The sequence below is a fragment of the Mixophyes fleayi genome, chromosome 3, assembly GCF_038048845.1.
Source record: "Mixophyes fleayi isolate aMixFle1 chromosome 3, aMixFle1.hap1, whole genome shotgun sequence".
Classification (NCBI taxonomy): Eukaryota; Metazoa; Chordata; class Amphibia; order Anura; family Limnodynastidae; genus Mixophyes; species Mixophyes fleayi.
Window position 1 is genome coordinate 27,614,824 of NC_134404.1, and position 22,208 is coordinate 27,637,031.

Below are 22,208 nucleotides of genomic sequence, written 5' to 3' on the forward strand. Positions count from 1 at the left end.
GGCCTAAAAATGACAAGGAGATAAAAATATGGGTATTTGAGCTGATAAAACATTGCATTCATTGACTAAAGGACTCAGTCTAACACGTGGATTTATGACCCACTACATGGACACAACTCATACCCCGCAGCAGAGTGCAGACCTCTGAACTCATAGGACTTTCACTCTTCCATCCATAATGAAAATCTCCTTTTTATTACTTTAGCTTATCTTGATGATGTATTCCCAAACCCCCTCTGTACAAATTTCTTAATGTAACAGCTCTTAAATGTTATGCTTTTTACTCAGTCATTCATTTGTAAACTTGCCTGATGAAGGACGCTCTGTGCTCTGAAAGCTAGCAAATATAATATTTTTTTTTGATTAGCCAATAAAGGTATCACTCATAAAATACTTTTGTCATTTTTGACACAAAACTATTTAATATTAGCATTCAACAAAGATTGAAATTTAAAGCAATTGATCAGCAAACTATTCTAGCAGACTGATCTCTACAGAACTGCTTTACAATAATTAACAATTCTCTTGGTTTCTATGTCCCTCTTTCACCTTGAACACTACCATCAGACAGGGCCGGTATAACCCGAGATCTAACTGGGCTAAAGCCCAGGGTTCTTGGGCATCTGGGGGGGCCTTTGAACCTGTTTGTTTTTTTTGAGGGGGGGGGTTTGAGCTGCTCAACTGTAGCGTGACCAGAGGCTCCAAGTATCAGATGATGGTCACGTAGAATAGCAGGCAGCTAACATCAAATGTTATGCTGTTAGCTGCTGCTGTCACTGTAGTAGTTCCGTGGAGCACAGTAATTTCCCTACTAAGGAGATCTTGTGAGAGTGAGACTATAACTCATAGTCTCACTCTCACAAGATCTCCTCAGTAAAGTGATTACTGCATTCCGCGGAAGCACTACATCAGGGAGTGACTTACGGAAGAAAAGTGAAGGAAAGACGGTGGTAAACTCTCGGGGGGGGGGAGGGGGCTCATGGGTGATATCAATTCAAAACTCTCGATTGTATTGCAAAGAAAAATTCCCAGAAATTATTTTTACTTCGTTTTTTAGAGCCATGACTCATTTTTACTCGGAACTCCAAAAACTCAGATCTGTCGGAATTCTCAGAATCAGAACTGCTCATCTCTAAAAATGAAACAATGATGGTTTATATATAGAAGTAATGGTAAAGATACAAAGATGGTTTATTCTTAGAGATAACGGTAATTATACAGTGATGGTTTTTTATAGATGTGAGGGTAATGGTACAATGATGACTTATACATAGAGATAAGGGTAACAATACAATGATAGCTTAAACATAGAGATGAGGGTAACGATACAATTATGGCTATTACATAGATGAGATGTAATAATACAAAAATGGCTTAAATGTAGAGATGAGAGTAACTGCTGCTGTTCAGTTCATGGCACTATTGTGTTATTGACCACTCATTTTATTTTTAACACATTGCTTCATGGACCTTTTATTAATGTTATTTACAAAAAGACATTTAATAAGCAGATGTTATAATTAGAGATGGGCGGGTCCGGTTCTCCGAGAACCGAACCCACCCGAACTTTGGGTATCCGAGTACCGAGCTGAGCAGCTCGGTACTCTCCCGCCCATTCCGAATCCAAATCGAGGCCGAACGTCATTGTGACGTCGTCGGATCTCGGGACTCGGTTCTCGCGATACTTCAACTTTATAAATACACGCCTCCACAGCAATCCATCGCCATTTGACAGAGGGAGAGAGCAGGGTGTAGTCATAGGCTAATTAGAGCAGGGACAGAGAATACCATATTGTTCTTGCAATTGCTCTAACCAAAATCGCTAGTGCAGAGAGGAGGATAGAGGTTTATTATTTTTTCTTCATATTTGGCACTCCCCAGCGCTTTTGGGGTGTCCCCCATAATTGTGCATTAATATTTCTGGCTGTCAAAAGTCATATCTGTCAGCAGTATCTACTCAATAATTTGTAGCACACCTCAGTGTTTTTGGGGTGTCCCCCATAATTGTGCATTAATATTTCTGGCTGTCAAAAGTCATATCTGTCAGCAGTATCTACTCAATAATTTTTAGCACTCCTCAGTGTTTTTGGGGTGTCCTCCCTAATTGTGCATTAATATTTCTGGCTGTCAAAAGTCATATCTGTCAGCAGTATCTACTCAATAATTTTTAGCACTCCTCAGTGTTTTTGGGGTGTCCTCCCTAATTGTGCATTAATATTTCTGGCTGTCAAAAGTCATATCTGTCAGCAGTATCTACTCAATAATTTGTAGCACACCTCAGTGTTTTTGGGGTGTCCCCCATAATTGTGCATTAATATTTCTGGCTGTCAAAAGTCATATCTGTCAGCAGTATCTACTCAATAATTTTTAGCACTCCTCAGTGTTTTTGGGGTGTCCTCCCTAATTGTGCATTAATATTTCTGGCTGTCAAAAGTCATATCTGTCAGCAGTATCTACTCAATAATTTGTAGCACACCTCAGTGTTTTTGGGGTGTCCCCCATAATTGTGCATTAATATTTCTGGCTGTCAAAAGTCATATCTGTCAGCAGTATCTACTCAATAATTTTTAGCACTCCTCAGTGTTTTTGGGGTGTCCTCCCTAATTGTGCATTAATATTTCTGGCTGTCAAAAGTCATATCTGTCAGCAGTATCTACTCAATAATTTTTAGCACTCCTCAGTGTTTTTGGGGTGTCCTCCCTAATTGTGCATTAATATTTCTGGCTGTCAAAAGTCATATCTGTCAGCAGTATCTACTCAATAATTTTTAGCACTCCTCAGTGTTTTTGGGGTGTCCTCCCTAATTGTGCATTAATATTTCTGGCTGTCAAAAGTCATATCTGTCAGCAGTATCTACTCAATAATTTTTAGCACTCCTCAGTGTTTTTGGGGTGTCCTCCCTAATTGTGCATTAATATTTCTGGCTGTCAAAAGTCATATCTGTCAGCAGTATCTACTCAATAATTTTTAGCACTCCTCAGTGTTTTTGGGGTGTCCTCCCTAATTGTGCATTAATATTTCTGGCTGTCAAAAGTCATATCTGTCAGCAGTATCTACTCAATAATTTTTAGCACTCCTCAGTGTTTTTGGGGTGTCCTCCCTAATTGTGCATTAATATTTCTGGCTGTCAAAAGTCATATCTGTCAGCAGTATCTACTCAATAATTTTTAGCACTCCTCAGTGTTTTTGGGGTGTCCTCCCTAATTGTGCATTAATATTTCTGGCTGTCAAAAGTCATATCTGTCAGCAGTATCTACTCAATAATTTTTAGCACTCCTCAGTGTTTTTGGGGTGTCCTCCCTAATTGTGCATTAATATTTCTGGCTGTCAAAAGTCATATCTGTCAGCAGTATCTACTCAATAATTTTTAGCACTCCTCAGTGTTTTTGGGGTGTCCTCCCTAATTGTGCATTAATATTTCTGGCTGTCAAAAGTCATATCTGTCAGCAGTATCTACTCAATAATTTTTAGCACTCCTCAGTGTTTTTGGGGTGTCCTCCCTAATTGTGCATTAATATTTCTGGCTGTCAAAAGTCATATCTGTCAGCAGTATCTACTCAATAATTTTTAGCACTCCTCAGTGTTTTTGGGGTGTCCTCCCTAATTGTGCATTAATATTTCTGGCTGTCAAAAGTCATATCTGTCAGCAGTATCTACTCAATAATTTTTAGCACTCCTCAGTGTTTTTGGGGTGTCCTCCCTAATTGTGCATTAATATTTCTGGCTGTCAAAAGTCATATCTGTCAGCAGTATCTACTCAATAATTTTTAGCACTCCTCAGTGGTTTGCGCTCAGAATGGATTCAAAGCAGTCCACATATGATCTAAATGAGCAACCAGGTTCTGTCACCAGTCCTGATGTTAGTGTTCCCAGTACGTCATCTGGCCAAGGCGATGTCAAACAACAGAGTGTTTTCAAATTAGTGCAAAAAACAAAAACCAAAAAAAAATTTACTGTATTGAAGCGAAAAAGAAGTGTAACTGAGCAAAAGTTAAGTGACGATAAAAAAAAAATTGCAAGCATGCCATTCTACACACGCAGTGGCAAAGAGAGAATGAGGCCTTCACCTTTGGCTATTAGTGGCAGATCCCAAAAAGTTACCCAGGCTACAATTGGTGCACAACTACTGTTACGCGTCAAAGCTGAGCTGCAAGATACCAGTGAGGCATTACAGGAGAATATTTGCTCTGATTCACAAATGACAACAATCCCTGTGGAGAGTCCATCCAACAGTGGGATGTCTAATCGTGAGCATTCTGCTGATGTGTGCCTTAATAGCCCGAGTGTAGCCGGTGATACCCAAATTGAGGATGCCACTTTGGAATTAGAAGAGGATGAGGGGGAGATTTGTGTAGGCGACGAGGGCGCTAATGAGGATGTTGATGAGGATGAGGTTGTTTGTGTAAGTCCTGCACCAGTGGCAGCAGTTCTGGCACGTGACAAGAAAAAGGCCATTGTCATGCCTGGGCATAAAACAAAAAAATCCACTTCTTATGTGTGGAATTATTTCTACCCAAATCCAGACAACAATTGTATAGCCATTTGTAGTGTATGTGAAGCCACAGTCAGTCGAGGGAGGGACCTTAACCATCTTGGAACCTCGTCTATGTTACGCCATTTAACGAGAGTTCATGGCAAAGTGTTGGGAAAAGCTGAAAGTTCTTCCCAAAAGAATACAAGCACTCCCTCATCAGCTAAGACCCTCCGCTCACCGACATACCGACGGCTACAAAATACACCCACCACACCATCCTCATCAATATCCTCAGTAGCGCTCGGAGTTAGCCCGGCATCCCACTTAAGGCTGGATGACTCCGGCACTATTATTGATTCCTCTGAAGAAAGCGTTAGTCCTGCTGCTGCTGTTGCTGCTGCTGGGGGTGAATCGTCATCCCAGAGGCAGGTGAATAAAATGAGCAGTCCTACATTTCAGCAATTAACTGTGAAACAATCATTTGCGAGGGGAAGCAAATATGACAGCAGTCACCCAGTCGCCAAGCGAATCACAGACGCCATGGCTGCAATGTTAGTGTTAGATCTGCGTCCAATCTCCACAATAAACGCAGCTGGTTTTTCACAGTTAATTGAGGTTTTGTGTCCGCGTTACAGAATTCCATCGCGACACCATTTCTCCCGTAAAGCTATTCCACAACTATACCAAAAAGTGTGTAAAAATGTAGAGATTGCGCTGAAAAATGCCATTCTGCCCACTGTTCACTTAACCACAGATATGTGGACAAGTGGAAGTGGCCAAACCAAAGACTATATGACTGTGACAGCCCACTGGGTTGGTCATTCACCTTCACCAGCAGGAACAGCAGCAGCATGTACACCACTACGTAACATTTGTCACAGGCAGGCCACTCTTTGTATCACCGGCTTCACTAACAGGCATACGGCTGACAATTTGTTACGCAAACTGAGAGATGTGATTGATGCATGGCTTATACCACTCGGACTCTCCCCAGGGTATGTCATTTCAGATAACGCCAACAATATAGTGCGAGCATTACAGCTGGGTGATTTCCAACATATTCCCTGTTTTGCTCACACCATCAACTTGGTGGTGCAGAGCTTCCTACGAAATAACCGTGAGGTGCAGGAGATGCTTTCGGTGGCCCGTAAAATTTCAGGCCATTTCAGGCATTCAGCCACAGCATGTAGGAGATTACAGCAGCTCCAAGAGCAGTTTAACTTGCCCTGCCACCAACTTAAGCAAGAGGTGGTAACTCGGTGGAATTCCACCCTGTACATGCTTCAGAGGATGGAGGAACAGCGCAAAGCCATCCAAGCATATTGCACAAGTCATGACATTGGGAAAGGAGGGGGGATGTATTTCACTCTTGCACAGTGGGGAATCCTTTCAGTGCTGTGCAAGGTGCTGAAACCATTTGAAGTTGTGACATGTGAGGTCAGTGCAGACTCTGCTAGTTTGAGCCAAGTCATTCCTTTAATTAGACTATTGGAAAAGCAGCTTGAGAAAATGAAGGAGGAGCTGAAAGCAAGCAATTCAGCAAAGTATGTTGGCCTTGTCGATCAAGTACTTAATTCGCTTCACAATGATCCTCGAGTTATTAAGATCTTGAACTCGGATCAGTACGTTTTGGCCACTGTGCTTGATCCAAGGTTTAAAACCTACATTGAGTCTTTACTTGTAAATGAGCGAGATGTGAACTTTTGCAAAGAGCTATTGCTCAGCAAGTTGGCCGCTGAACTGGGCCTCGGCTTGACGACGTGTCCTCCTTCACTTTCTCAAGCTGTTGCTCGTAAAAAATTAAATTTCCAAAAAAGAAGCAGGGAAGACACAGGGGGCAGACGAGAACAATTTAACATCTGGGCTGGTTTGAAGGATTTTTCAAAAAAAAGTGTCACTTTGCCCATAAGTCCATCCAATATGAGTATAAACATGCAAAGGATGGTGGAGGATTACTTTCAAGAGGTAGTTGATATGGAAATGTCAGACAGTCCCTTTCCTTACTGGGAAGAAAAGCAGGCCATTTGGAAACCCATGTACAAACTTGCTTTGCAATACCTAAGCTGCCCACCCTCCAGTGTGTACTCTGAACGAGTGTTCAGCACAGCAGGGAACTTAGTCAGTGATCGCCGTAGAAGGTTACTTCCCAAAAATGTGGAGAAAATGATGTTTATAAAAATGAACTACATCTTCCACGAGGAAGGCCTTCACCATCCAAGACATCCAAGCACTGACTGTTCTCTAATGGCGGATTCAAGCGGCGATGAATTGATAGTCTGTGATGATGACGTACACACTGATGAGGGTGAGGATGAAGCTGAAGATGATGCCGATAACATCTTTTTAAAACTTTCTATGTAAGTGTAGGGTGCAATCTACCCCCAAAGAGGAAAGGGACTTGTGGCATTTCCATATCACATACCATCTTGAAAGGCTGCTGTTAGGGCAATTTATCCTTAAGGGTAGGGTGTCATAGACAGAGTGACCCTAAACTGGCTTTGTCCATTTTTCATAATATTGTACAGTCTATAATGGCTGAATTTTTTAGTATTTTATACAAGTGGAGGGGGGCCTAGAGAGACAGAAACCAAACTGGCTTTCTCCATGTCAATTAATATTGTACAGTCTATAATGGCTGAATTTTTTGGTATTTTATACAAGTGGAGGGGGGCCTAGAGAGACAGAGTGACCCCAAACTGTCTTTCTCCATGTCAATTAATATTGTACAGTCTATAATGGCTGAATTTTTTAGTATTTTATACAAGTGGAGGGGGGCCTAGAGAGACAGAAACCAAACTGGCTTTCTCCATGTCAATTAATATTGTACAGTCTATAATGGCTGAATTTTTTGGTATTTTATACAAGTGGAGGGGGGCCTAGAGAGACAGAGTGACCCCAAACTGTCTTTCTCCATGTCAATTAATATTGTACAGTCTATAATGGCTGAATTTTTTAGTATTTTATACAAGTGGAGGGGGGCCTAGAGAGACAGAAACCAAACTGGCTTTCTCCATGTCAATTAATATTGTACAGTCTATAATGGCTGAATTTTTTGGTATTTTATACAAGTGGAGGGGGGCCTAGAGAGACAGAGTGACCCCAAACTGTCTTTCTCCATGTCAATTAATATTGTACAGTCTATAATGGCTGAATTTTTTAGTATTTTATACAAGTGGAGGGGGGCCTAGAGAGACAGAAACCAAACTGGCTTTCTCCATGTCAATTAATATTGTACAGTCTATAATGGCTGAATTTTTTGGTATTTTATACAAGTGGAGGGGGGCCTAGAGAGACAGAGTGACCCCAAACTGTCTTTCTCCATGTCAATTAATATTGTACAGTCTATAATGGCTGAATTTTTTAGTATTTTATACAAGTGGAGGGGGGCCTAGAGAGACAGAAACCAAACTGGCTTTCTCCATGTCAATTAATATTGTACAGTCTATAATGGCTGAATTTTTTGCTATTTTATACAAGTGGAGGGGGGCCTAGAGAGACAGAGTGACCCCAAACTGTCTTTCTCCATGTCAATTAATATTGTACAGTCTATAATGGCTGAATTTTTTAGTATTTTATACAAGTGGAGGGGGGCCTAGAGAGACAGAAACCAAACTGGCTTTCTCCATGTCAATTAATATTGTACAGTCTATAATGGCTGAATTTTTTGGTATTTTATACAAGTGGAGGGGGGCCTAGAGAGACAGAGTGACCCCAAACTGTCTTTCTCCATGTCAATTAATATTGTACAGTCTATAATGGCTGAATTTTTTAGTATTTTATACAAGTGGAGGGGGGCCTAGAGAGACAGAAACCAAACTGGCTTTCTCCATGTCAATTAATATTGTACAGTCTATAATGGCTGAATTTTTTGCTATTTTATACAAGTGGAGGGGGGCCTTGAGAGACAGAAACCAAACTGGCTTTTTCCATTTCTTTACATATTTAACTATAAGTGTAGGGTGTAATATACATTCAAAGACGATGGCTGCATTGCCAATATGCATAGATGGAGAGGAAGACAATCTGTTTTGTGTGTAGAATAGGCCTACCAACGAAGAATTAAACTGTTTTTTTGGATGATTTATTACCTCAACAATTAGATTACTTGTCTCTAAAACAGTTGGAGCACTAAATTGGGTTAATTTAGGCCCAAAAACATGGATTTTCCCAAAAAATAGCAAAACCAAACAAAACCAAAACCAAAACCAAAACACGCAATGGCGGTTTTGCAAAACCAAAACCAAAACCAAAACACGACGGTAATCCAGATCCAAAACCGAATCCAAAACCAAAACACGGGGGTCAGTGACCATCTCTAGTTATAATTCATATATGTTCTTGCCACTTTGGAGCTTAAATTTTAATTTCCTGTAACGCATACATATTAGGCTCCCTGTTTGTCAGAATCTTACTTACTAGTATGTTTTTGGACTGTGTTGGAGGAAATCGGAATACATGGAGTAAAGCCCATGCAATCATGGGGAGAGCATACAAGCCCCACACAGATAGGATCAAGGTAGGGATCGAACAATGGAATCCTGTGAGGCAAGTATTGTGCCACCATGCAAAACGGTGAATTTAAAAATTAAATTTTGTTCTGAAATAACACTTCTAAAGGGCATTTATACTGAATCCACAAACATGTTCTCTGCACACTTATTGGCCTGCCTCCAAACCATTTCACCAATTTCTACATATAACTATTCATATTTTTCTTCCATTTATAGGAAAACCCTTTAATCATAGGACCATCTTGAATGCTGCTGTAGCCAATATAATCGTTTCAATACTACTCAATCATAGATTTGAATATGATGATCCAACCATACTGCAGCTCATGAGTATAATTAATGACAATGTACGGTTCTCGGGAAAACCTATGGTCATGGTAAGTTATTCTCTTATCACTATTTCAGAGTTTTTTGGGCTTCTGCTTAACTTTTAAATATATTTGCAGAAACATGTAGTGCTGCTGACAAGGCAGTTTATAGTTAGATACACTGAGTATGCAATGCTTATTGGTCTTGCTCAAGTTAAAAGAGCCATTACAACAAGATAACAGCACAATTCTATATTTTTTATATCAATTCATCTTATTTTAACTCATATCACAATGTTGGACTTTATATGAAAATAAAATGATTTAAACCTCTTGTATACTTTTCAAATTTGTTTAAAATTGCATTTTTCTTTTAAAGCTATATAACACTTTTCCGTCTGTGATGGGCTGGCTACCAGGTGTTCACAAAATAATCTTCAAAAACATTAGACATATGCACAGTTTTGTAAGAACAGCATTTACAAAACAGAAGCAAGAACTGGATGTGAATGATCAGAAGAATCTGATTGATGCATTTCTGGCTAAGCAGCAAGAGGTATAATTTACATGTTATTATTTTAGCATTTATTTGACATAAGAAGAAATGTATGTAAAAGTATTATTGCCTCCATTTCCACTAATATAATTTTACTGTGTGTTTACTAAATGTTATATATAGAAGTTGCTCCCCTAAAATAGTAATACAAGTCTCTTTGGTGTTTAACTATTGTTTATTTTACAAAACTGTAGTACTGGCATAAAAATATAATCTAACATTAACCTGAGACACATGGTAATGCTTCTGAAATTAGGTCATACTTACCTACTTTCTTCAACTCCCTTCCGGGAGCCAGCCAGTGGAGGGGGGCGTGAGGGGGCGGGGCGGCCAAAATCGTGTCGTTTCGGGAATCGCGGCATTTGGGATCTAATTCTGCCCACTTCACTAGGGCACTTCCTAGTAAAGTGGGCCGAGTGGGCACTTCCTAGTGAAGTGGGTAGAATTCAGGAGATTGCCACACTCGCCCGGGAGTCCGGGAGACTCTCGCAAAATGCTTTCCGGGAGAGTTGGCAAGTATGAATTAGGTATGTCCATGTAACAGCATGTTCAACAGTCCTGTCTCAGTCACATTAGTGCTAGCGGTGATGTGTTTTCCAGGCAGAGAGGTGTCAGTTTTTATGTAGAAGGTAATTGAGGCTATGGATAAAAATCTGACACTGCTGCCTGTCATATGTTAGGATTCTGCTGTATGGGAGGGATTTGAACTGCATTTATATATGATATATATGTTTTTATTAGAGTTATGTGAAATTGACCATATTCAATATTTTATCACTTTGAAAGAACATTGCAATGTTATTTTTTCTATTTTTCAATTTTGAATTGCATGAGAGATTTTAATATCTTTGTTATTTTAAAAAGCATTTTTATTGATATTTTTGCAATACATTGTGGGAGAAGTGTGGGAAACAGAAAAGAAAAAGGGACAGGAGGTAGGGAGAGTGGGGGTGGCAGTCTAATATAATCCATAGCGAATACATAAAGCGATAGCAGGTCAATCCAATAACATTAAATAGACAGCTTCTTGTGCCCCCACACTGCCAATACTATACAAGAAGCACAGACACAAATTAAATACTTTGAAACAAAAGTTCAAATGCAAGCAACATTTTGGCAAGGACTAAAGGAAAAGCAAAGTCAAGGGCTAACCTCCCCATCTCCAGGTATACATACAAGACTAAATTAAAGTTCAAGATTGGGTGAGGGAGAGACTCTTTGGCACTCCAGCCTTGGGGGCCATATATTAATAACATGTTAAAAATAAAAATATAGTGGCATATTCTCTAATGGAATGTGAGGCAATGTTAGCTTTTATATTCAGACACTACCACCCAATATCTCTACCCTCTCCCATTCCCATTCCATCTCATGATGACTCTTCGAGTTTGCCCCTTAGGAGTATCTATATATAGGGGAAGAGTCTTCTAGTGGAAGAATGGTACCAGCAAATAATCTTCTAGTTGGAACCCTGTGGTAGTAAATGTCCCTTGAAGAAATTGCTATACAAGTCTATTTTTTGTAGGTACTGATATAGCCCCCAGTAGTCTATGAATGAAGGTAAACTACAAAGTGGTGCAATGTATGACAAAAATAAACCCCTTTTTTATCTACAAAGAGGAATATGTGGTCAAAACCAGCTGAAAAAGCAAGATTGCTCCAGATTGAAACTAATGTTGGGGTGAGGGAAAGTATGGAGAAGCTGCGCTAGTTGCAATGGCTCGCTCTATTCCTCTTTCTTCTGAGCTGTTTTTATTACTGACATTTTTAGACAATATGATTGCATCTTACACAGCAGAGAGGGGGGCAGCTCGTTCCAGGGAGCTTCCTAATTTTGTGGCATTACATTATTGTTGTGCCTACACTTCATGAAGACTGTTGTCATTGACTAAACATATTGACTACCTATTGCTTGACCTTTTGTCTATACCTGAATGTTCTGTCTGCTGCCAGTCTTAACCCATGCTTGTTTATGGACATCCCTGCTCGCTGCTCTCCCTGACCATTTGGCTTGTCCATGGTTGATTCTGCTCGCTGTCTGTCCTCAACTTTATGCATTTTTACTGGTTTGCATTCCATATACTACCTATGTGTACTATATTCCCAGTCTCTCTACCTCATCACTAAGTTAAACTTTTACTACTTTGAGTTTAAGTCCTGGGGGCATCTGAAAACCTGTGAGACTATCACTCTCTATTGGAAAGTCATCTTGCCATAGGTGAAGACTTGTCTTGTTCTAAAAGTTTACTTTGGTATCCAGAGGGAGGTCAGCTTTAATAGTGACCCAGTTTCTTGTGTCAGACAGCAAGAACACAGTGAGGCTGTGAAATTTTACATTGTGAATTCCCAGGTCTGCCCTAGTTCTCAGAGTTATATTTAGTTTGCTTTTGCACCTGTGGTTGAAACCATAGATGAGCTTGCACTGGAATGTCGGCTGGAAGGGCTTGGTAACCATTTAAAAGCCAAGGGAGGATACTAATTACACAAGTCTTCAACCAAAAAGCTGTTTTCATAATTTTATCTGATTCTTATTTTTTTTGGTGCACTGAATTCGAAAATGACCACCGTTTTTTTCCTGGGATATGAGGTTTTTTCACAATCGAAATGTGCCTTGGTCAAACAGGTAGCTGGAAATCGCTAAATTTCAAATTCATCATACTTGGGGGAAAAAAAATGAACATGGAAAAACAAATTTTTTTTTTATTGGTCCTGATGGTAATCAGCATTGTTTAGTGTGCTTGCTAGGGCCTGCCCGGACATGTTCTTTCATGCATTAACTTGTTCTCTGATTCCTTCACAATCTTGTATTTCATTTCAGTCGTCATCCTGCTATTGTCTGTGTGGTTCAAAATTAGTGCAATTCCCCCCAGAAAGTGTGTAAATTTGCCTGACAGTTTCTGTTTCATATATGGAGAGTTCATGGTGAAAAAGCAGCAGCAACTGCAGAAACCAAAACTGGTTGGTATGTGGGGATTTAAAAGTATTGTGTATGCTGCTGGGACAACAGGCTGGGTACCCTTGCAAATACCCTTGTTTTCTATGTTTACGGGACAGTAGAGACCGACAAAATCACTGGAAGCAAAAAAATTGGCCACAAAGAATTCTAGTTGTTGGTGAAAAGAATGTTCTCAGAGATACATTGGTACCCCCTGAGAAGGTTTTATTACCACCACTCCATATATAATTAGGATTAATAAAACAATTTGTTAAGGTACTTCCCAAAGATAGCGAATGCTTCAAGTACTTGGGATTCAAGTTTCCAGGTTTAACGGAGGCAAAACTGAAAGAGGGGGTTTTTGTTGACCCGGATATTAGAAAACTCATATCTGACAAAGACTTCATCAGTTCAATGACTCCAACTCAAAAATAAGCGTGGGTTGCCTTTACTGTGGTCATAAATAACTTTTTGGGAAACCAAAAGGACCCAAATTACAAGGAAATGATGGAAACAATGTTGAAAGCGTTCCACAAGCTTGGTTGCTACATGACCTTAAAAGTCAATTTTCTCAACTCACACCTTGACTATTTTCCAGAAAATTTGGGAGCAGTGAGTGAAGAGCAGAGAGAACGTTTCCATCAAGATATAAAAGAAATGGAAAGAAGATATCAAGGAAAATGGAGTGTTACGATGATGGCTGACTACTGCTGGATGTTGTACAGGGATCTTCCGGAAACCACCTACAAGAGGAAAAGCTCAAAAAGAAGTTTAGAGTTTAAAAAAAGACGATTTCACAAGCAATCTACTTGAGTGTGTTCATTTTATCGTCACCTGTGCAAATGAGTTAATATTTTTCATGTAAATAAAATATTTGCGTTAAGAGATTTTTTTAAACGATGACCACCCGTTTGTTCGAAAACCTAGGACAAAACTAGGGATGTGCACCGGCGACTTTTGAGGTCTCGTGTTTTGTGTTTTGGATCCGGATTTTCGTTATTTTTGAGGTTCGGATTTGTCTCGCAAAACACTTGACGAAAGGTCTCGGTTCGGATTTAAGGTATTGGATTCGGATTTTTTTTGAAAAAAACATAAAAAGTTTAAAAATCAAGTTTTTGGGCTTATTTTCACTCCTAGGCTATTATTAACCTCAATAACATTCAATAACAAGCATTTCCACTAATTTACAGTGTATTCTGAACACCTCACAATATAGTTATTAGTCCAAAACGTTGCAACAAGGTATCTTTCTGGACTGCGTAGAGGAGTGGGTCACCACAATATATATTAAAAACCCTGAACTTTTATGATTCGCACCAATAAATGTACCTGGACTGCGTAGAGGAGTGGGTCACCACAATATATCTTAAAAACCCTGAACTTTTATGAATCGCACCAATAATTGTACCTGGACTGCGTAGAGGAGTGGGTCACCACAATATATCTTAAAAACCCTGAACTTTTATGATTCGCACCAATAAATGTACCTGGACTGCGTAGAGGAGTGGGTCACCACAATATATCTTAAAAACCCTGAACTTTTATGATTCGCACCAATAAATGTACCTGGACTGCGTAGAGGAGTGGGTCACCACAATATATATTAAAAACCCTGAACTTTTATGAATCGCACCAATAATTGTACCTGGACTGCGTAGAGGAGTGGGTCACCACAATATAAATTAAAAACCCTGAACTTTTATGAATCGCACCAATAATTGTACCTGGACTGCGTAGAGGAGTGGGTCACCACAATATAAATTAAAAACCCTGAACTTTTATGAATCGCACCAATAATTGTACCTGGACTGCGTAGAGGAGTGGGTCACCACAATATAAATTAAAAACCCTGAACTTTTATGAATCGCACCAATAATTGTACCTGGACTGCGTAGAGGAGTGGGTCACCACAATATAAATTAAAAACCCTGAACTTTTATGAATCGCACCAATAATTGTACCTGGACTGCGTAGAGGAGTGGGTCACCACAATATAAATTAAAAACCCTGAACTTTTATGAATCGCACCAATAATTGTACCTGGACTGCGTAGAGGAGTGGGTCACCACAATATATATTAAAAACCCTGAACTTTTATGAATCGCACCAATAATTGTACCTGGACTGCGTAGAGGAGTGGGTCACCACAATATAAATTAAAAACCCTGAACTTTTATGAATCGCACCAATAATTGTACCTGGACTGCGTAGAGGAGTGGGTCACCACAATATAAATTAAAAACCCTGAACTTTTATGAATCGCACCAATAATTGTACCTGGACTGCGTAGAGGAGTGGGTCACCACAATATATTAAAAACCCTGAACTTTTATGATTCGCACCAATAATTGTACCTGGACTGCGTAGAGGAGTGGGTCACCACAATATCTTAAAAACCCTGAACTTTTATGATTCGCACCAATAAATGTACCTGGACTGCGTAGAGGAGTGGGTCACCACAATATATATTAAAAACCCTGAACTTTTATGAATCGCACCAATAATTGTACCTGGACTGCGTAGAGGAGTGGGTCACCACAATATAAATTAAAAACCCTGAACTTTTATGAATCGCACCAATAATTGTACCTGGACTGCGAAGAGGAGTGGGTCACCACAATATCTTAAAAACCCTGAACTTTTATGATTCGCACCAATAAATGTACCTGGACTGCGTAGAGGAGTGGGCACTGGGCACCACAATAAAATATATAAAAAACCTTCAACAGATCTGCATTACACTACACATACGGCTGCTCCTCCATCCTCTCCATCATATACATGTTGGAGTTTTAGCGTGTGACAACCTCTTGTTTTTGATAATGTCAGTGCATTTTGAATATTTTTCAATTTGCCCCACACCACTGAATGTACTTTATCTATGATACGCAATACGCATCTATCTATCTTGACTGCGTAGTGTGGTGGCCCCGGTACACAATTTGGTACCGAGGCCACAATATAATTAAAAAACCCTCCACGTGTCTGAATTCCACCAAACAAGTATCTGGACTGCATAGTGGGGTGGCCCCGGTACCCAATTTGATACCGGGGCCACAATACCTCCTCCAAACATGGTACAGACAATTCGTCATTGAGATCCCAGACAGACAGGGTCAAAGTGTTATTGTTTGACTTTGTAAACCCAAAAAACTGTCCCTGTTGCACATAGTCGTGCAATGAAGACTGACTTTTTCATTTAAAGGCACGATCTTTCAAGTGTAGTGTTTGTAAGTCTAAGTCATATTATACTTTTGGTAAAATTGGTTTATTTTGTTCCTCTTTATGGTAATTAATTAGTAATAGAATTAAAGTATGAAATAGAATTAAAGTATGAAATAGAATTAAAGTATGAAATAGAATTAAAGTATGAAATAGAATTAAAGTATGAAATAGAGTGGTATAGAGTTGTAGTGTGGTATAGATAGAGTGGTCCACACAATATAATAATAAAACCCTCAACTGGTCTGAATTCCACCAAACAAGTATCTGGACTGCGTAGTGTGGTGGCCCCGGTACACAATTTGGTACCGAGGCCACAATATAATTAAAAAATTGGGCATCAACTGTCACCGTTGTTTAATATCTGATACACCTAAATATGGACTGCACAGTGGAGTGGCCCCGGTAGTAAATTTGGTGCCGGGGCCAAAATACCTCCTCCAACTTCCAAGTGTAGTGTTTATAAAGACAGACAGCGTCGAAGTGTTATTAGTTGACTTTCTTAACCCTAAAATTGTCCCTGTTGCAAATATTCATGCAATGGACAGTTACTTTTCTATTGAAAGACTCAAGCTTTCAAGTGTAGTGTTTATAAAATATAAACAACAATACAGTAGTTTTAGAGCACGTCAATACCTCTTGTTTTAAATTATGACACGGCATTTTACTTTTGGTTTAATTTCTTGAATTTTTTTACATTTGGTTTTACTTTTTGAACATGGCAAACGACTGTTGATTGGTCATATAATGCCAAAAAAAAAGTTCCAAGATGGAATTGTCCTTGGGCCCTCACACCCACCCTTATGTTGTTGAAATAGGACATGCACACTTTAACAAACCAATCATTTCAGCGACAGGGCCTACCAAACAACTTTGGCTGAAATGATTGGTTTGTTTGGGCCCCCACACCAAAAAAGCTATTCATCTCTCCCTGTACAGACTAAACAGGCTCTACTGAGGCAAGATGTCGTCCTCATCCTCAACCTCTGATTCCTCTCCCCCTACAGTGTGTACTTCCTCCTCATCACACATTATCAATTCGTCCCCGCTGGACTCCACAACCACAGGTCCCTCTGTAGTATCTGGAGGGCAGTGCTGTACTTCATTGAGGAATTGATTATTCATTTTTATAAACATCATTTTTTCAACGTTATGAGGAAGCAACCTCCTTCGCCGCTCACTGACCAGGTTCCCCGCTGCACTAAAAACTCTTTCCGAGTACACACTGGAGGGGGGACAACTCAGGTAAAATAGAGCCAGTTTGTACAGGGGCTTCCAAACTGCCTTTTTTTCCTGCCAGTAACAATATGGACTGTCTGACATGTCTACTTGGATGGTGTCAGCAAAGTAATCATCCACAATTTTTTCAATTGTGACAGAATCCAATGCAGCGAGAGTAGACATGTCTGCAATGGTTGGCAGGTCCTTCAGTCCAGACCAGATGTTATCAGCATCCCCGCCAGTGCCTCTTTTGGGAAAACTGAGCTTTTTCCTCGCAGCCAAAGATGTGGAAGAAAATGAGGGTGGAGCTGTTGGCATGTCACGGTCCTCTTCAGAGGACAATCTCCTGACCAGCAGGTCTTTGCACCGCTGTAGACTTGTGTCCGCCGGAAACAGAGACACAACATACGCTTTAAACCGAGGATCGAGCACGGTGGCCAGAATGTATTCCTCTGACTTTAAAAGAGTGACCACCCTCGGATCCTGGCAAAGCGTACGAAGGGCTACATCCACAAGAGCTACATGCTTGGTGTAATCGCAATGGCTTACCAGCTCCTCCCTCACTTTCTCCAGCTGCTTCTGCAACAGCCTGATCAGGGGAATGACCTGACTCAAGCTGGCAGTGTCGGAACTGACTTCTCGTGTGGCAAGTTCAAATGGCTGCAGAACCTTGCACAACACGGAAATCAGTCTCCACTGCGCTTGACTGAGGCGCATCCCCACTCCTTTGCCTATGTCGTAGGTGGCTGTGTAGGCCTGAATGGCCTTTTGCTGCTCCTCCATCCTCTGCAGCATATAGAGGGTGGAGTTCCAGCGCGTCACAACCTCTTGTTTGAGGTGATGGCAGGGCAGGTTCATGCTTTTTTGATGTGCCTCTAGTCTGCGGTAGGCACTGGCTGAATGCCGAAAGTGTCCAGCAATTTTGCGCGCCACCGCAAGCATCTCCTGCACACCCCTGTCACTCTTGAGGTAATGCTGCACCACCAAATTAATGGTGTGGGCAAAACATGGGACGTGCTGGAAATTGCCCATATTTAATGCCCGCACAATGTTACTGGCATTGTCTGACACCACAAATCCCCATGAGAGTCTAAGTGGGGTAAGCCACTGGGAGATAATTTCCCTCATTTTCTCTAATATGTTGTCAGCGTTGTGCCTCTTATTAAAGCCTGTAATGCACAATGTTGCCTGCCTTTGCATGAGCAGCCATTTTGTAGATGCTGCTACTGATGCAGCTGTTGCTGTTGCTGCGGAAGGGGATGCATCTACCCAGTGGGCTGTCACAGTCATATAGTCCTTCGTTTGCCCAGAACCACTTGTCCACATGTCCGTGGTTAAGTGGACAGTGGGTACAACCGCATTTTTAAGAGCACTGAGGACACTTGATCGTACTTCTCTGTACATTTTTGGTATCGCCTGCCTAGTGAAGTGGAATCTCGAGGGGATTTGGTACCGGGGACACAATACCTCCATCAACCCTCTAAATCCCACTCCACTGATGGCGGACACCGGGCGCACGTCTAACACCAACATTGCAGTTACAGCCGCAGTTATACGCTTTGCAATAGGGTGACTACTATCGTATTTTGTGGTCATGGCAAACGACTGTTGGACGGTCAATTGTTTTGTGAAAGACTTAGCGGTCTTACGACTTCCCCTCTGGGAAGATGACCGACTAACAGCAGCAACAGCAGCAGTGGCAGTAGTAGGCGTACCGCTGCAGGATTCCTCGGATGAATCCCGTATTGAGGAGGACTCAGTCTGGCTGCTGACTTGGGCTGCAGGACTGAATCTGATGGAGATTGTGGAGGAAGTTGACGAGGAGGGTGTTGCTGGTGTGTATCCAACTGGACCACGGGATTTAGGTGTCCCTGTACCGATGAGGGTCCTAGCCCCAGTTCCTGAACTAACCACTGAACTATGAAGGTTATTCAGGTGACGTATAAGGGAGGATGTTCCTAGGTGGGCAAGATCCTTACCCCTGCTTATTTGAGCTTTACATAAGCTACATATGGCCATACATTGGTTGTCTGGATTTGGATAAAAATAACTCCAGACCGAAGAGGTGCATTTTTTGGTCTTCTGACCAGGCATGACGATGGGCTTTTTCATCCCATGGACATCAGCTGTTTCCCCCCCTGGTGCCTCATTTACAATAACCACATCACCATCCTCATCATCAAGTTCCTCCACAGCGCCAGCTACATCATCAATAGCCTCCTCCCGAGCCACCTCTTCCCGTACAGTGATGGGAAGGTCAGGCTTGACAACCACCAACACCCTTGGACTCGCCTTGGGGATTTGTGATAATTTCTCTTTAGAAGGCAGAGTTGTTTGCTGTTTTGTTGCTGACAGCATAACTCTCTTCAATTTTTTGTAGGGGGGGGAGGAGGAGGAGGGCTAAGATCCGTGGGTGAAGCTGAACCACTAGTCATGAACACGGGCCAGGGCCTAAGCCGTTCCTTGCCACTCCGTGTCGTAAATGGCATATTGGCAACTTTACGTTTCTCCTCAGATGATTTAAAGTTTCTCTTTTTGCTACTTTTTCTTAACTTGGGGTTTTTGGATTTTACATGCCCGGTACTACGAGATTGGGCATCGGGCTTGGAAGACGACGTTGATGGCATTTCATCGTCTATGTCATGACTAGTGGCAGCAGCTTCAGCATTAGGAGGAAGTGGGTCTTGATCTTTCCCTACTTTATCCTCCAAATTTTTGGTCTCCATTATATGTAGCACAAGATACTGCAGAATGTGTGAACTTGGTAATATTGCAGTACCAATGGACTTATACTGCTGGATTGGTTTTGCAAATTTGGTTTAAATTATTATATATTTTTTTTTTTTTTTAAATTTTTTATTTTTTTTTACTTTTTTTTAATTTTTAAAAAACTTGGGAATAGTGGGGAAAAAACTATGCCCTTAGAAGCACAGAGCACAGGACACAGCACCACTGGACTGAACAGGACACGGCACAGGACCCAGCAGCACTACGGAACTCAGCAGGACAGAGCACAGGACACAGCACCACTGGACTGATACTGCAGAATGTGTGAACTTGGTAATATTGCAGTACCAATGGACTTATACTGCTGGATTGGTTTTGCACATTTGGTTATAATTATATATATTTTTTTTAATTTCTAATTTTTTATTTTTTTTTACTTTTTTTCTATTTTTTAAAAACTTGGGAATAATGGGGAAATAACTATGCCCTTAGAAGCACAGAGCACAGGACACAGCACCACTGGACTGAACAGGACACGGCACAGGACCCAGCAGCACTACGGAACTCAGCAGGACAGAGCACAGGACACAGCACCACTGGACTGATACTGCAGAATGTGTGAACTTGGTAATATTGCAGTACCAATGGACTTATACTGCTGGATTGGTTTTGCACATTTGGTTATAATTATATATATTTTTTTAAATTTCTAATTTTTTATTTTTTTTTACTTTTTTTTTATTTTTTAAAAACTTGGGAATAATGGGGAAATAACTATGCCCTTAGAAGCACAGAGCACAGGACACAGCACCACTGGACTGAACAGGACACAGCACAGGACCCAGCAGCACCACTGACCTCAGAAGGACAGAGCACAGCACACAGCACCACTGGACTGATACTGCAGAACACAGCACAGCACAGCACAGCACAGCACTGCACAGCACAGCACAGCACAGCACAGCACAGCACAGCACTAAACAGCACAGCACTAAACAGCACAGAACTAAACAGCACAGAACTAAACAGCACAGAACTAAACAGCACAGAGGACCACCTAACACACCCTCCCTCTACCCTGATCAATGCCCGAGTGAAGATGGCGGCGACTAGCGGGGAATTTATAGGATCCGAGTATCGCGAGATCCGACAACGGGATTATGAGTCAGAGCCTCAGTTTCACTTTTGAATTTGGCGCCAATACCCGGATCTGTCTCGGATCCGACTCGGATCCGCAACGTTCGGGTGGGCTCGGATTTCATAAATCCGAGTGCGCTCATCCCTAGACAAAACGGCTGTCATTTTTGAATTCAGCGCACCAAAAAACATAAGTAACAGTCAACTAAACCAAAACAGCTGTCCAAAAAATTTTTGGGGCAGACCTGTGTTATTAGTGGTCCTGGTCCAAGAGACCAGAAGTAACCTCTTTTTACTTCCATACAATATATTTCACAGCTGATCTCATACAGGCAATGATACAACACAGATTATTCCCACAATAATGGATGGTCTGTTGTGCATTTTTGGCCCTTACATTGTAATTATATCAGCCCTGAATAAGTATTTAATTTTTAATCCATTTTAATGACAGGTGGTAAAGTATCCTAAAATTCAGGATAATTCCTCCCAATTCTGGATATACTGTCTCTGATGGAATACCATAAGTGACACTTTGTCCCTTATGTTACTTACTTGTGGTCTAGCATTTAGACTTTCTAGTGGGATGCAGAAAAAAGGTAAGTGGTATATTAGTGTGAACCTCAGTATGGCAGCAGCCACCTATATACCACCTTTGATCCACAAATGAGGTGAAAGTCAAATACCAATAAACAAATGTATATAGGACTGGCGCTAGTAACTGATGTGAATAACAAATGCTTGTGAGGAAAAAATCAATAAATAGAAAGTTCATTCATATAGTACTCTCCTTCTACTGAAAACGTCATGTGTGCTTTAGCCCTTCCACATAAACCTTACTGATTATTGATCCAGCAAATGGATTAGTTCAGATCATCGACCTTAGATGTCACAAAGTTCCTTATATATCCTCAGGATAGTATATGAAAGACCAAAAAGAAAGAACAATCATAGTGCAATCTCATTTGGACAAATTCCTCTATTCCACATTCCTTATAATTTAGCATACAACACCACAGTGTCCTGAGTGAAAATTCCAAAATGTCCCCCTTAGGGTATGCACTTACAAGCGCTTAAATGATATTCAGCATATAATATGGTCTTTTGTTCCTCCTTC

General features: G+C 40.9%; 1 protein-coding gene across 1 annotated transcript in view; it reads left to right on the forward strand.

Annotated features, from left to right (window-relative positions):
- Nucleotides 1-22,208, forward strand: part of LOC142143437 (cytochrome P450 2K1-like) — a 76,959-nt gene that overhangs the window by 38,818 nt on the left and 15,933 nt on the right. The window contains exons 4-5 of the mRNA XM_075201278.1: nt 9,202-9,362; nt 9,673-9,849. Coding sequence (XP_075057379.1) covers nt 9,202-9,362; nt 9,673-9,849 — 338 coding nt within the window. The remainder of the gene's footprint in view (nt 1-9,201; nt 9,363-9,672; nt 9,850-22,208) is intronic.